The 16,950-nt window shown below is 35.7% G+C and overlaps 2 protein-coding genes and 1 long non-coding RNA gene across 3 annotated transcripts; 2 read left to right on the top strand and 1 right to left on the bottom strand.

The window, feature by feature from the left end:
* Positions 1 to 283: 283 nt before the first annotated feature.
* LOC127963912 (tyrosine-protein kinase ZAP-70) lies at positions 284 to 10,655 on the top strand. The gene is made up of 13 exons (XM_052564013.1): positions 284 to 557; positions 4,394 to 4,832; positions 5,755 to 5,915; positions 6,299 to 6,437; positions 7,240 to 7,324; positions 7,496 to 7,512; positions 7,612 to 7,651; positions 8,259 to 8,457; positions 8,550 to 8,756; positions 8,957 to 9,149; positions 9,460 to 9,600; positions 9,687 to 9,799; positions 9,924 to 10,655. Exons 2-13 carry the CDS (start codon positions 4,431 to 4,433, stop codon positions 10,039 to 10,041), a joined length of 1,815 nt encoding a protein of 604 aa, XP_052419973.1. The 5' UTR covers positions 284 to 557; positions 4,394 to 4,430; the 3' UTR covers positions 10,042 to 10,655.
* A 758-nt stretch (positions 10,656 to 11,413) lies between these two features.
* Positions 11,414 to 16,007, top strand: mob3a (MOB kinase activator 3A). Its single transcript, XM_052564014.1, has 4 exons — positions 11,414 to 11,632; positions 12,778 to 13,251; positions 14,753 to 14,955; positions 15,631 to 16,007. The coding sequence occupies exons 2-4, from the start codon at positions 12,834 to 12,836 to the stop codon at positions 15,658 to 15,660; spliced, it is 651 nt and encodes a 216-aa protein (XP_052419974.1). The 5' UTR covers positions 11,414 to 11,632; positions 12,778 to 12,833; the 3' UTR covers positions 15,661 to 16,007.
* LOC127963914 (uncharacterized) lies at positions 15,049 to 15,687 on the bottom strand. The gene is made up of 2 exons (XR_008154932.1): positions 15,560 to 15,687; positions 15,049 to 15,399 (listed from the first exon to the last, which is right to left on the bottom strand). It is a non-coding gene; the product is annotated as an uncharacterized LOC127963914 (long non-coding RNA).
* Positions 16,008 to 16,950: the final 943 nt, after the last annotated feature.

Below are 16,950 nucleotides of genomic sequence, written 5' to 3' on the forward strand. Positions count from 1 at the left end.
AGCATGGGGTAAATTAAGATCTCTTGTTTTGATGTTTTACAAGTAAAAGATTTATTTTATTCTGTGAGAGAAAAATATATGTCCCAAATGCTTTAATTGGTCCCTGAACAAACTGAATGCAAAATATATGAAGCCATTTTTGGTAACTGTTTCAGGCATTAGTCTGCAGCACAGCGTTTCAAAACATTCAGCGGTTACATCCAAGACTTGGGTGAGAAAGTAAGTTACAGTTTCTGAGAAGCCTGACGGGAATGCAAATTTGAGTGATTTGAGCAGCCCACACAGTTCACCTGTATGCATAGAAACACACAGAGACCCACACTCACACATAAGCGCACACGTTTTCTCTCAAGCTCACACACACACACACACACTTGGCAAGCATAGAAGCCGTCTAGCGTACAAGCCAGATCAGAGAGCTTCATCACTTTGGCAGACTAAATAGATTTGTTATAACTCCGTCACCAGTTCATCCGTGCCGTGTCTCCACTCTTTTTTTCTCACTCTCTCTTTTTCTTTTCTATCCCTCTCTTCCTGGATTTCAGCTACAGGCCACGGTGAGTGTTTAATAAGATTATTCTGGCTTTTTTTGGCTCTGTTTGCCAAGAACGGTCTGTTCTTATCCTGTTAAATTCACAGCCTTTCAAGGTCGATCAAAATGTCAGACATGTTACATGTGCAAATGAGGAGCGATATTAGCAAGTGAATGTTCTGCAGAGGTCAAATACCATACAGACACATAACCGTTACATTAAATTAAGATTGTAGATACCAGCCTAATTTGTAACATCATGCTGGCATATATGTATGCATGTTAAGCAACACTTTTGAGGGCTTCCTAAGCAGATGTGGCATGTTGTAAAGCATCTTCTTAACGTGGAAAATCAAGTGTGCAAATTTCAAACTTTATCTTGAAGTTGTCTACATTTATTTATTATTATTATAAAAGTAAGTAATGCTAACAGTTGTATCTTTTTTTTCACCGGTAGAATTATTATTTTAAATGATTGTTTAATGGGATTTTTTATGAGTTTATGATATCCGGCATGGTTTCAAATTGTAGCCATGTGCAAAAATATTGTGCCTTTGTTCAGTTTATACTTTTTAAGTTTGTTTTATTGTGCAAATGTATATGAATTGTACATAATATGCAGTCGGAAGGTTAATATGTGTCTCTGCAAACATAAAATAGCATAGCACCGCAGAGCATCACAAAGATAAAACATTTATTGAACTGCAGAACAGGTGCAGAAGATCTGCAAAGTTTCAGATGCTGTTAACTGGCTTGAACCAAATGTGCAATTACAATTTTTAAGTACAGAGTGACATTTTCATTCTAAATAAGTAAATGATTTTAAAGGATTGAACATGTATTTTTGACAATGACATATTTTGATGCACTTGAGATTCCCATTACTTTAACAGTTTTGCTCAACTTATGTCATAGCACAAACAGGTGACACTTCTTTTAATTCTGCTTGATTGAAATCAGTGTTTTTTCCAGAATTCATTATTTTACCATAAAGCATCAGTATGCTCTATGTGGAACCCTGAATCACAAGTAACTCAAAGGTTCCACTGCTCTGAGTTTGGTGGCAAGAATCCAGACCGTTTCTCTGCCCGAATGCCCGTGATATTTCAGTGGTCCTGTGAGACCATCTAAATATGGGCACAAAATCATGCAAAGTTGGATAAGAAAAAAAGTAATAAAAACAAAAACAAAGTGAGCAGTCATGAAAAGGGCAGGGGTCAAATAGCCTTTTACGTATAGGAAAAAGACGGTTTTTATTTCCATTGTGGGCTATTTTGAACAAAGTTAGTTTCTATTCAAGGCAGTTGAGATTGGGTCTGTGGACATAAACACTGTGAATATTTTAGGGCTCATTAAGTAGCATAGTTCAGATTCTTGTCTTCAGATCATGGAAAATCTGTATAAAATTATGAAACAATTATTTGGGGATTTTAGTGAACTCAATCAAACGCACTGTACCAACTCAGGTTTCTTAGCTTTAAATTCATCTCCAAATCTCCAAGTCACTTCTAAATAACCTTACAAATGAGCGTATGCCTCAATGCCTTGATCTTATTTATGTCTTGAATAGTTTTCAAAGCCACTCAATTTCAAAGCTCCTTTTATAGATTAAATAGACAGCAAACACCCATCTCAGATGGTTGCTTCCATCTGAATGTATGAGACATTTTGTTCGCAATGATAAAATTACCCCCATTACGGAAGAGAAGATGCTTCGATGGGGCTCGGCCGCAATATCGTCACTCATCTTTCACACCGGAAAATAATGTTTAGACAAACAAATTATTAAATTCCATTACACTTTCCGCTTAACATTGACACATCTATCTTGAAGATACATCTTTGAAGGCTGAAAAGGCATACTCAAACTAGTAGACCGACCTTGACCTGACCTGACTTTCCCAAAATTATGTTAGTATTATTATAAATATAAATATATGCATTTAATTATTTTCATTTAAATATAAGTTATATTTATGTGCATATCATTTCTTAATATGCAGGTTTAATGTTTATTAATGCAATATTTAAATAATATCCATTTATCCAAAACTGCTTATCCTCTAGGTCGAAGGCTGAAGCATAATACATTATATATATATATATATATATATATATATATATATATATATATATATATATATATATATATATATATATATATATACTGTATTTTGTTGCCTTGTACCCACATGTGCAATGACAATAAAGTTGAATCTAATCTAATATATATATATATATATATATATATATATATATATATATAGATAGATAGATAGATAGATATATATATATATAGATATATATATAGATATAGATATAGATATAGATATATATATATACATACATATATATATATATATATATATATATATATATATATATATATATATATATATTTATATATATATATATATATATATATATATATATATATATATATATATATATATATATATATATATTAGTTATTTAAAATATATATTTTAAAATTATGTAAATTGCTTAAATTTCTATGCTAAATTCATATATCTATATATATATATATACCTATATATACTGTGTTTGTGTGTGTGTGTGTGTGTTAAAATGGAATTTATAAAGAAAAATAAAAACAGCATCAGTTATCTAATATCTCTAATGTATGAAATTAGTTATTTTTGAGCAGATTTGATAAATCATTTATGTTGTGCTATATTAAAGAGTTAAATAACTAATAATGGTAAAAAAATAAAATAAAAAAAACATCACACCTACATTAAGTTCCAAATGTAAAATGGAAAGGATCAAATTGGCTCATGAGTCTCGTGTTTCCGCTCAGACAGTGCACTGTCCCCCAGTGTCTTTGCTGTGGCCTGTGGTGGTTTAAGACAAGGTTTGGGTGTGTGTGTGTACATGTGTGGCTGCGGGTCTTTCTCTGTGTCTTCAGCAGTAGTCATCCCTGTAAGTGTGGGCAGCTCTCTGTCCAGGAAGCTGTGGTTTCAATCAAAGCTGCTTTTCTAGGGTCTTCCACTTGTTGTCACTCCATGTGATGCGACCTCAGGCCATGTGCCATTGTGTCTAGAAGACACTGTCAGATCATTTGCATAAAACGATGGAATCTAAAGTGTGAGGCGTTGAGAAAAGCAGAAGGGATTTTTTGTTTTTTTTTGTTTTCGTGCAGTTTTCACTTTCTGGTGAAAACATGATGCTTATATGTTTCATCATTGACCTCCTACTTTCCTACACATCACTAGCATTCAGACACTGGAAAATGTTCATCATGAGGAAATCCGTTATAGACGCATGTTTCATGGTCCACATCTTTGGGCCTTTTTGTTTTACATATCTACAAGTGCAGCATTTTTAATCATCTGCTTGAATTTCGTTCAGTCCCAGAGAGTGTTTCAGCAAAGCATTGTGTCTTTTGACAAGCTTAGGAACATTCTTGAAGCATCAGCACCTGCACAGGGTGGAGGGTTGTCATATAAGAGCTGGCGGGGGCGGGGGAAGGATATGTCTGAGTTTCCTGTTGTGGTGATTCGATCCGAATGCAAGACTTTGCCGGTTACAAAGCACTAAAGCACCAACCACACCAACCTTTACATTTTCTCCTATGAACACTCTATACCTCTACATACCAATTTTTTGATCACACAGGTCCGTCAAAAGCCAAAAATGTCCATGTCTGAGATATAAAGAGGGAAACTGAGAAAAAGAGGGAGAGATGCTTTCAGACGGGAAACATCCTCCCACATCCCACATCAGCAAAAACACATGCTCACAAAAGTTCGCCCTATTTTGCTGAAGCTATCAGTCACTTCAATCTCTCTCGCTCTCTCTGGTTGTCTCTCTTACTCTCTCAAACTTCATTTTCCACAGCTTCTGATCTAGTCTTCGACCCCTCGTCACCTCCACCATGTCCGACCCTGCTGCGGACCTCCCGTTCTTCTATGGCAGCATCAGTCGCTCGGAGGCCGAGGACCACCTGAAGCTGGCCGGCATGGGAGACGGTATCTTCCTCCTGCGCCAGTGCCTGCGCAGCTTGGGCGGCTACGTCCTGTCCCTGGTTTGGAACCTGGAGTTCTACCATTACTCCATTGAAAAACAGCTCAATGGCACATACTGCATCGCAGGTGGGAAGCCTCACTGCGGACCTGCTGAGCTCTGTGAGTACTACAGCAAAGACCCAGACGGGCTCGTCTGCACCTTGAGAAAACCCTGCCTGCGATCGGCTGACACACAAATCAAGACAGGCGTCTTTGACAGCCTGAGGGACAATATGCTCAGGGAATATGTGCGTCAGACTTGGCACCTGGAGGTAAGAGCTTCAAAACAGGTTTGATTCTGATTGGTTAACAAGAAAAGTTTTGATTAATACGCGGTAACTGTGTGGCTATGAAATAGTTGTAGGATTCACAATTCCATATCACTTCTTTCCAACCTAGTAACTGCTGTTTTTTGTAGGCTTTAAGCAAAATACAAAATTGGGGACGTGAGAAAGTAGTTCAACACAGCACAAAATCATTTTATAGTGATGTAAACCTTCAAAATGTTATGATCTACATAAATTATATAGTGTTATACTTGCATTAAGTAAGATAGTTAGATAGGGGATAGTTCAACCAAAAATTAGAATTCTGCCATCATTTATTCATATACTCATGTTGTTCAAAACATGTTAGTCTTTCTTTCTTCTGCAGAGCAGAAAAGATTTTTTTTTAACATAAAAATTCTTATTTAATGTTCCACAGAGGAAAGCTAGTCTTACAGGTTTTGAACAACACAAGGGTGAGTACACGATGACAGAAATCCTTTTTTTTTTAAGGTGAGCTGTCCAGTTAATCATATATTAAGTGGAAACATTTAAGTTCTTCCAACTTTCAAATGAAAAGTGTACTAACAGACATTCTTATATTTGCATTTGCACAATTTTTCAACACTTATTATGTAAGTCAATTATTCTTTAGAATTTATGCTTTTCTTTTTTTTTTGTGTACTGTATAATGGATCCCTTGAAGTTACGTTTGCGTTGAGACATTAGAAAAAATGCGTACACATTAAAGTCTTTTTACTGCTAATCACATCATTAAGGCCTATACGACTTATTTAAATGCGTTTTATGCACTTTATTGTTTCTTTAAAAAATATGCATTTTTATTGTCAGACTCCAACAGTGAGGACATTTTTGACCATATTTAATAAGAGATCACAAATATTTCATATTATGTTATCTTTTTTAGGGGGAGGCCATGGAACAAGCCATCATTAGCCAGGCCCCACAGCTAGAGAAACTGATTGCCACCACAGCGCATGAGAAAATGCCCTGGTTCCACGGCAAGATCCCTCGCCAGGAGGGTGAGAGACGACTGTACTCAGGATCTCAGCCTGATGGAAAGTTCCTGTGAGTGAAGAGCTTGAGTCAGTCTAAAGTTTTCCTGTAGCGTTAGGGTGGAAATGTCATGATGACACACAGGCTGCTTTTAGAGGCAAATCTGATGAACAATATTGTTTGTAGCAGGGAAAGAGTTGGGTTTTGGGGTGATGTAATGAGTTAAATCAAGGCAAAGCGGATGATTACAAAAATGATGTTGGCTAAAGATGCTGTATTCGCTCATCTTCAATCTCTCAAAAAGCTTTCTCTGTATCGTGAAAATAGGACATTCAGAAAGACACACAGCAGGATTAGTCGAGATAACATATGCATGTTACTCCTTTAACTCAGAAGGCTCATTGCCAGTAAACAAATAGCTGACCCGTGATCTTGCAATTTGTTTTGTTTTCCAGAGTCCGAGAGAGAGAAGAATTTGGAACGTTCGCCCTGTCAGTGACATATGGAAAAACAGTGTACCATTATCAGATCTTACACGACAAATCAGGGAAATATGCAATGCCAGAGGGAACTAAATTTGACACTGTGTGGCAGGTACGCTTCACCCATCAAAGAGTCTGTCATCTCATATTCCAATTTATTAAGGAGTAAAAAAAGACTGAGGGGTAAAAAAAACCTTCACAGAACGCTGCTAGAATGTAATTGTTTTTTTTTTACACAATTAGATTTAATATTTATGTATTTTAATTCATTATATTTTGTTCCAAAGGGAGTATGACATGAAAGGAGTATATCGATAAAATAGATGGTTTAGATTTATGTTTTGTGCAAAAATTATGTAATATAATTATTTTTTCTTTGTACATGCTGTCTGTAGTGTTTGGCACAACATAAATATTAAATTAAATAATAATTTAAAGTATTGCACAATGAAACCTTGCATGTTGTCAAACACTGGAACTTTTTCTATGGCAAGCTGTTTTGACTTTTATTAATTTACATGATATAAATTCTTGATATCAACAATTCAGTTTTCACTATAGTTAAAATGCTAATTCTTGAGATCAGGAATCGAATTTCCACTAGTAACAATCGGAATTTTTGATATCAGCAATTACATTTCCACTAGTAAAAAATGTTCATTTTTTTATTTTAAAAAGGACGTCATCACTCCCAGAATTTGAATTCTTGATTTCAGGAAATAAATTTCAACTAGTAAATAAATAATACTCTTGATATCAAGAATTAGCATTTTAACTAGTGAAAACTGAATAGTTGATATCAAAAATGCATATCCTGCGAATGAATAAAAGACAAATGGCTTGCCATACTGATATGCAAAACAAGCAAAAACATCCAATGTTTTTTGTAATAATTCTATTTCTATGGAGGGCAGCTGGTGGAGTATTTAAAGATGAAGCCTGATGGTCTTGTGACCGTACTAAGAGAGCCGTGTGTCAACCAAAGCAATGCAACACCAGGTATAAACTTTATTGTAAAAAAAATATCTCTTATCCCAAACTACAAATTTAAAAACATTGAATCTTGGGGGCTGACATGGTACGATTTCACTGAAATTACATAACTAGCTATTTTTGAGTAAAAATGGCTAATATTATATTTTTCTTCTCTTTTCTTTTCTTCACTTTTAGCTCTTATGAATACTCCGGTAAGTCTGTCTGAAAGATCATCCATTTTTTGAAGAAATTTAATAATAGGCTACTGTGCGTTTGATTAAACGTTAGGGGTTTGTGTTTGTGTGTTTCAGAGGAGGCCGAGAGGTAATGGATACACACCGCCCCCTATGAGTAAGTTTCTGTCGGTACAACATTTGAAAGTCGAAGCCATCTTACAGCAGTAATAAAATCAACCAATATGCCCAGAAATGTATGTCTACTTGAAATATGTTTAAAACAAAACCAGTCCAAGTCTCAGAGTCTCTGTGCTGTCTCAGTGATAAATGCATACATTTTTGGCCATTACTGCTAAACTCTCTGGAATCAGACCACATATTTTTGAGAACAACAAAAATAAATCGCTTGGATTTACTGGTGAGCTGTGCAGTTTGTGGTCTTGGAGAAGAGAATTTGCATTAACCACGTGTTTCAGCTGGAATTTATATGGGTTTTCAGAATGCTTGCTTTCAATTTATGAATAAAATAAGGTCTGTGGTTAACATTACGTTGAAATTCTTTTTCCACAATCATAGCTCAAATCTGATTTTTAAACTCATGTTACTGCAAAAATATATGTTGCTAATGTGTTGCTGCATAATAACTATAGCTACCGCAAGAATATTTATGCATACTTGTTAGCAATAACAAATAATGTTTTAAATGTTTTCCTAAAAAAAATAGTTAGCACTTTTAAAAGTTAATAGCACTTGTAAGTAACATCTGCTGTGATGTTCCCCAGTACCCACACCTTCAGGAGCTGAGCCTCCACGTCCTTCTTTACCAATGGACCATGATGCATTCATCAGTCCTTACGATGATCCAAATGAATGCAAAAAGAAGACCCTGTTCATCAAGAGAGACAAGCTCATGATCGACGAAGTGGAGCTTGGTTCAGGCAACTTCGGCTGTGTCAAGAAAGGTGTATTCAAAATGGAAAGGTGACTACAAAGAGCGGAAGAATTTGTGTTGCAACATTTTTGTTTTCTTCACAAGTTTACTTCATTAGCACATGTTTCCTTCTCGCGTGTAGCAAACAGATTGATGTGGCGATTAAAGTGTTGAAGAATGAGAATGAAAAATCAGTAAAGGATGAAATGATGCGAGAGGCCCATATTATGCATCAGCTGAGTGATCCGTTCATCGTGCGCATGATTGGACTCTGTGAGGCTGAAGCGCTCATGTTGGTGATGGAAATGGCCCCCGCTGGCCCACTCAACAAGTTTCTCTCTGGAAAGAAGTGAGTAAATCAGAATACAAATATTTATAATTTCTTTTGTTTGTGTTATTAATATACAGTTAAAGAATATGGGACATTCTATTCTACATAGAGTCTAGAATCTGTATAAATAGAGTCATCATTTAAAACATCATTCTGACTGAATCAGAACATTCATAAGTTGATCATCACTTTACACTAACTCTTTTTGCACCTCTCAGGGAACAGGTCACTATGGAAAACATTGTGATGTTGATGCATCAAGTCTCAATGGGGATGAAATATTTAGAAGGAAGGAACTTTGTACACAGAGACCTGGCAGCCCGTAATGTACTATTAGTCAACCAGCAATACGCCAAGATCAGTGACTTCGGCCTCTCCAAGGCACTGGGTGCAGATGACAACTATTACAAGGTGGGCTGCTCTCAGGTGTACACTTGGAACACAACTGCATTCGAATTATAATTCATATAATTTAGTACATTGTGTATCTTTGTACTTTAATGGGACACACTGTAGTCTTGGAGAAATATCATTCTCTCTTTTGATCAGTATGTTGCACTGTCAGGTATACTTACAATTGGATGAATTCCTTGTTCCTGTTTCATGACTAATCACACGACCAGCAGTGGCACAATACAGCAATAGAATTAAATAGCCAGATGCTACTGAATGATGGTGTGATAAAAAGGTAAAAAGCGAGTGTGGTTTTGTATGTGTGTAGGCCCGTACAGGAGGGAAATGGCCTCTGAAGTGGTACGCGCCAGAGTGCATTCAGTTTCATAAGTTCTCCAGCAAAAGTGACGTTTGGAGCTTTGGCATTACGATGTGGGAGGCCTTCACCTATGGAGGAAAGCCTTATAAGGTAAATATTTACACTGTCACGGTACTTAAAACCAACTTCAGTGAGTTGCACATTGACTTTACATCCATTTATTTTTTCTCATGTAGAAAATGAAAGGCCCAGAGGTCATGAGTTTTATTGATGCCGGTAATCGTATGGATTGCCCTGCTGGATGTCCTGAGGCCATGTATGAACTGATGAAGGATTGCTGGACATACAAGTAAATATAATCTAATGCACTGAAATTATAAACTACTTGTCTGTTTGCTTGGGTGTGGTTGATGGGAATTTTTAAGGGGAATATAAAGATCCTCTGACTGACATCTGACTCTTGTCTTCTTTAGGCATGAAGAACGGCCAGGCTTTGTCAAAGTGGAGGAGAAGATGAGAACTTTCTATTACTCCATTTGCAAAAAGATTCCAGACTACATGAAAACAGAGAACGGAAAGCCCCCTAAGTGATCCGAATGGCAAATCCATTATGCATTTCGAATTTAGCATTGTATTGTGGTGTTTTTGGGTTAAAAGAAATGTCTGCAAACTAAATGGTTAATGTGAAAAATGCTAAATTACCAGAATCTTTTCAGTTTTTGTACAGATTTTTTTTCACAGTGGGTCCCTTTCACCTGTGTGTTTTGAGCCAGGACAGAATGAAAACGTGAAGAACAGTTTCAAAATTAAGTAACTTTAATATTATGTCTATCAAACTATTCACTGATTAATGCAAGTCACCTTTTTTAAATTATTACCCTGCTATTATCAGTGCTCATAATACTACTCAGTGCCTATTTACTATTTAAATGTGCCAGGAAATACTTTTCTTCCTGCAAGTGTTTCAGTTATTGATATCAGATGGATGTACTGTAGCTATTTTCTCGAGATAAAAAGAGATAATTACTCAAACTTCATGGTCTTGTTTTCTGTTGAACAATTTGATTATAAGTTTCCTGCAATTTTCAGTATTCCTTCTGACTATTCTCAAACATTGGTATGTATTCATTTTGTGAAACTTCTGGAGTGTTTTTTAAAACATGCAATAAACTGCACATACAATAAAACAATTCATGTTAAACGTGCACTGGAGCTGACTATCGCATAACCTTTCCACTTGAACATAACAAGATAAGAGACATTTGTAAAAAAAAAAAAAAAAAAAAAAATATACAAATATTTAGAGGAGACCACTGCTAAAGCCACACTCAAGAGGAAACTAAGGTAAATGTATATATATATATATATATATATATATATATATATATATATATATATATATATATATATATATATATATATTTTTTTTTTTTTTTTATATATAAATGTCAGACTTTAGGCAAGTTGTCACAATTGTTTTAAATGTCAAATTTATTTTTAATTAATTACTATATCAGCCAATATGATTTGATTTTATACAATTAAATTGTTTATATTTGTTTGTTATTTAGCTGAAAAGCCTAGCACATTCTGCTTGATGACAGATTCCTAACAGCTTCTTTTTCTGTTTTTATATTTATTTTATTTTATGTATTTATTTAATAGTAATTAGTAGTAGTAGTGGTAGTAGCAGAAGTATTTATGGTCTTATTTTAAGGTATGTGTCTACTCAGAAACTGACTTTCAAAAATAAACCTACTATAAGAAATATTCACTTGAATAAGTCTGCCAGCTAATACTTTAGTTTAATGTGGATTTTAAAGACTGCTTTGTAACTTTTTTTGTAATTAATATCTCCGATGCATTTAATGTTCTGATGTTAGTTTGTAACCACCGTGTATCCAGTACACTTCCTTCATGTTCAGTGGCAGACTGGAGAGGCTCCACTGATGTTTCAATAGAGGAAGTGTACTTTGCTCAGCAGGGAGGGGCTTGTGGTTTCCTTAGAAAGTGTGGACTTAATAATTGTTACATTACGAAGGCCACGTTTCTTTTAACTATAAAACGACTGCACATACAATGTAAATACAATAAAAAAGAAAGCTTTTGAATAACGAACAAAATAGAGGACGGTGTAAAAAGGCGGTTCACATCAAAGCGGAACAAGAAAGGCGCTCGCTCGGTAAGTTTGCTTCAACTTCACTGTACGCTGCGAAAACATTTGCTTAATAACATCGTTATTTCGTACGTTCTGGTTATTCAGTACTCGCTATTTTACAAAGGCTATTTTGTAATCGCACCTATATGTTTCCTTGGACGCTAAATTTGCGTGATTATTAGTACTGGTCACGCCATTAAAAACGACATCGTCATACGGAATTACCGCGTAAGTACACCGACGAGCGTCTCGCGCAACATGTTGTTTCGCTTTTGATGTATGCTATTGGCATCCATTCATTTACAAACATGTAGGCCTACATATTCACGTTTACAATATTTTTATTTTTCATTTTTAAATATGTTTAATGTAGGTAAATGTATATGTATATTTAACTTAAATATGAGTATTTAAATAATATTGAAGTTTTAATTTTAAATGCATAGCCCTACTTTTGAAATAGATGTTTTCTATGTTGTTCATAAACATACTGTAAATATTATAGAAGTTGGTGGAATCCCCCTGCCCTGGTCTGTAAATGCCACCCATGGTGCCCAGCAGGAAATTACACAGTAATTCCCCTAATATTCTAAATATAATAACTCCGTATACAACCTGTCCAATTGACCAGCTTTAAAAAAACATATATTGTTTGTTCAGCTGGTTAAACTGAGAAAATCAGTTTACTGCTTCTCAATACATGTGCCATTTTACCCCTTACAATGAAGCACGGCAGATTGGAGTAAATCCTTGAGTTTGAGAAAATGCATGTGCAAGAATGATATGTAGGTTGAAAAATATGAAGTTATTTCAGTGTCACAACCAGAAGAAATCGGCACATCTCAAGCACTCTTTTAATGTTTTGTCTACCAGGGTTCCCATTTCTAAACCTAGGAATATTAAAGAAAGTTGTGGAATTAATAAAGTCCTCTTTAGTTAATATTTTCTATCTTGCTAAGCATTAAATAATATTGTTGTGTTGTAAATCATATGTTGTCGTCTTATAATATTAAATCGTCTTCGTAAAGGTCTGGGAACCCTAGAGGAGATAAGATTTGACCTAGTTTAATTTTTCTCATTCAGTATCCGTGCTTCCTCAATCTGTGATACTCAAAAGCCTCCAACACAGTATTGTCCTTGTTCATCTGTCCTTTAATTTCTAATTTCAGGCTATCAAAAGGCTCATTTTAGACACATTACACAACCATCCCGTCCCCCAGCAACTATGTCCATGGCCCTAAAACAAGTCTTCAACAAGGACAGAACATTCCGGCCCAAGCGCAAGTTTGAGCCTGGAACGCAGCGCTTTGAGTTGCACAAGAAAGCTCAGGCGTCCCTAAATGCCGGCCTGGACCTGAAGCAGGCGGTGCAGCTGCCGCATGGCGAAGACCTTAATGACTGGGTGGCCGTTCACGTGGTGGACTTCTTTAACCGCATCAACCTCATCTACGGCACCATCAGCGACTCCTGCACAGACCAGACCTGCCCCGTTATGTCCGGTGGGCCGAAGTACGAGTACCGCTGGCAGGATGAGCAAAAGTACAAGAAGCCCACTGCTCTCTCTGCACCCAAATACATGAGCCTGCTAATGGACTGGATTGAGGTCCAGATCAACAATGAGCAGATTTTCCCCACTAATGTTGGTAAGGACCAAACAGAACATTTGGATTTACAGCCTTACCTTATTTTTAAAGATTGGATTAATGAATTAATAGCTGAAAATGTATTTGATCATCAAAGGCACATTTTAAAATAGATTAATTATATTGAGATATCAAAGTATTATACATTATACATTCAAACATTCAAAAGTCATCAAAATGTGGCTTAAATGTCCAAATATAGAAGCTTTTGATGTTGCTGTATTTATTCTCTTTTAGTCCTCCAAACCTAAACCTCTGTAGGTCATCAGAATGAGCTATGCAGCCATTTAAAGACACTTCTAGTATAGCACAGATGTCTCAAAATGGCCATTATATAGGTCAGCCTATAAAAAGTAGCTTGTTGAACATTTCCAGCATCATTCGAGATGATAAATAAACTTAATTCAAGGTATAGATAGTCAAATATGCAGAAAATGTAGGAAGCTCAAGTGTAGTGTTTGACTTCGCAGGCTTTATCTCATTATCCTAAACCTGCCATCTGACATCTGTGGTGCCTTTCAAATCGGGTCATACAATTTACAGTGGGATATAAATAGACCAAGTCTGCTAATGCAACAGATTCTTAGAATGCAACGAGACGGTCGGAGATTCTGCCGTGTATAAGGACATGGTTGTCTGCTTACAGGTCAGATCGCAGGAGTCTATTAATAAATGCTGCTAGTAGGGAAATACAATTCTGCTGTTTATAATCCTTCATAGCACATGTCCCAGATGGACGAGCGGATGAGAAAGGAAAGCTATAAAGAGTTTCCTCCCATCCAGAGTTATGAGGCACTTGTTTCTTTCCTCTGATGATATCAGCAGGCTCAACATGTTGTCTCAGTTCTGTCTTTAATCTACAAATAGCTTGATGTAGTTTCATATGTTGAGACCTGATATGAACGATGTGAAGTCACAGTGAGAAATAACTAACCCTCATAAACCCACTTGCACTTCAACCTAGATTATCGTACGAAAGTTGTTGGTCGTAAGATTTTGTGAAATATTATAACGATTTAAAATAATTGTTCTATATAAATATATATTTTTATATTCATCTTCCTGTGATGGCAAAGCTGGATAATCAGCCGACATTACTCCAGTTTTCAGTTTCACATGGTCCTTCAGAAATCATTCTTATGTGCGGGTGCTCAAGAATTTATTTATTTATTTTTTGGGGATATCGTGATTGATTTTTCAGGATTCTTTGATGAAAATACATTTCTAATGAACAGCTTATATTTCAAAAAATAAATCTTTTGTAACATCATAAATGTATATACTGTCATTTTTAAACAAATCTACTGTGCCCTTGCTGAATATAAGTATTAATTTCTTCAAAACAATCCTACTGACCCCAAACTTTTAAATGTTAGTGTATATAATTTTGTAAATCATACTTTGCGCACAAAAAAAAAAAATTGTGTTTGTTCTCATTCTTTTGACTGTTTTCACATTGAAACATGTATGTTATCCATTTTCATGTGTTGTGTCTTTTTAGGTACTCCATTCCCTAAGACCTTCATGCAGGTAGCAAAGAAGATCTTGTCTCGTTTGTTCCGAGTGTTTGTCCACGTCTACATCCACCACTTTGACTGCGTGAGCCAGATGGGAGCAGAGGCCCACGTGAACACCTGTTACAAGCATTTCTATTACTTCGTTACTGAATTCAGCCTCATAGACCACAAAGAGCTGGAACCTCTGGTGAGCATATGTGTAAAAGATAGCAATAGACCAAAATTAATATATTATATCATATTTGTGCATGCATCTCTTTATGTGTGTATGGTTCCAAAAACATGATTTTCCAAAACTTAATGAGAGCAGAAAGCGAGAAACAAAGAGCGACTGATACAGAAACGAGCACTAATGTGTCATGTCATGATTAGTAGCTAACAAGCCCATTTTATAATGGATTCGCTAATTGATAGGCCCACATTAGGACAGGATGAGTCAGCCTCTATCATTTTCTCATAGGCAGTTAATGAGCATCTATGCTCCTAATGCAGAAAAAGCCCTTCGTCTATAGATGCAACAGTTCATTATCTCTGTAGTCACAGCTGAATTAGTGCCGTGGGATCAGGTGTCACCCGCAGGTCCTGTTACTGACATCAGGAGCTCGTGGCTGTTGGCATAGTGTGTTTCCATCTGAAAAGAATAGAAAAACACACGGAATTATATGATCTCTGTGTATTTCACATTTTAAAACAACATGTTTTATTGCATAAATGAATAAGAAACTATTATAATTTAAGAGGCAGGTTGTTTTTTATTTGAAACGAAGCTTGTGGTAGCTGACTGAACGTACGTGACGATGGCTGAAGTCTGTGGTTTTGTGGTGGTTTGTCGTACTGACGCAGTGTTTATTTCTCTTAACAGAAAGAGATGACAGCACGGATGTGCCACTGAAAAAGAGAGCGGACCTTTACATTCCGGACAAATCAGAAGCATGCAAATATACAATTTAAAATCAGATGAAACAGAGACCAAACTTTCAAATACTTTATTTTTATATGCTTTTAAAGTACTGTAATATTCTGTTTAGGGACAGACATGTACATTTCTATATTCTCATGTGTAGGCATATTGAGAGTATTTTCAGTAGAAATCAGTATTAACAATTGTTTTTGTTTTTCCACGTTTGTTCTGAATCATTCCTCTTGTTCTGTCGAACCGTTATAATCTTTAACATACAGATTATATTTGACTATTTATGTATGTCGTTGAGATATTAAAACCACTTCCTCTTGTCTGTATGTCATTGGTTTAGTTCTTGGTTATTGGTCATGTTCTTATAATCTAATTTTAACTAAAATCTTAAAAACACTGTAGGATTTAATGTCTGACTGCTATAAACATTTATAGTAGACATTATTGTAGTCTACATAAACATCATTCAGTACATAATCCCTGCCATTTTCTTTTACAACCTGGTATGTCATGTGGCTTTTTTGTTTATCTGTGTCTTACATGAAAACATAACTGTTTCTCCATCTTACTGTCTTTTCTGGTTTTGTCTCAGTCTTATTTTCTCAGCCTTCTCATAATCTTGACAATTAAATTAGATTGCAGTTAAAGGACTGACAGAAATAATTATGCTCTTTAGGCCTGCTGATTCTAGTCTCTGTCCACTAGATGGCAATAAAAGCATATCAACACACAGACCTGGATGAAGAAATGTTGCATTACATTGAGCTCTGATCACTAATTTTACTAAACTGGGTCCACAATTTGGCTATGCGATGGGTTTTCATTTTTGGACAAGGTTCTTTAATATTTTTTTTTATTTTTGTAGCGTTTTAACTATGACTAATCAGCTAATGTGTAATAGAGTTCAGTAGTCTGCTCTGTTGAATACCAGCCTACATGCTGAATAAGTGCTGAGTTGCACTTTTAGAGGAAATAATTATTCAGCCCCAGTTTATCTGGATGATGAAGTCGTTACCTGTTAATCTTTCTCCACCCCTTACCTTCTCTATGTCGCAATCTTCAATCTGCCCGCAATTCCAGATTTTTCCAGTAATCTCTGCATTATAATGAGAGGGCGTGATTTAGTGTTATGATGCAACACTGACGTTGAACGCTGCAATAAGTTCATGGTAAATGCTCGTTAAAGCGTATAACGTTGGCAAAAAAGGTTTACAAAGTTTATACTTTAAATGTTTAACTTTTAAGTTTGCACTTTAAATGTTTTGATGC

This window comes from Carassius gibelio, chromosome B8, assembly GCF_023724105.1.
Source record: "Carassius gibelio isolate Cgi1373 ecotype wild population from Czech Republic chromosome B8, carGib1.2-hapl.c, whole genome shotgun sequence".
In the NCBI taxonomy this organism is placed as follows: domain Eukaryota; kingdom Metazoa; phylum Chordata; class Actinopteri; order Cypriniformes; family Cyprinidae; genus Carassius; species Carassius gibelio.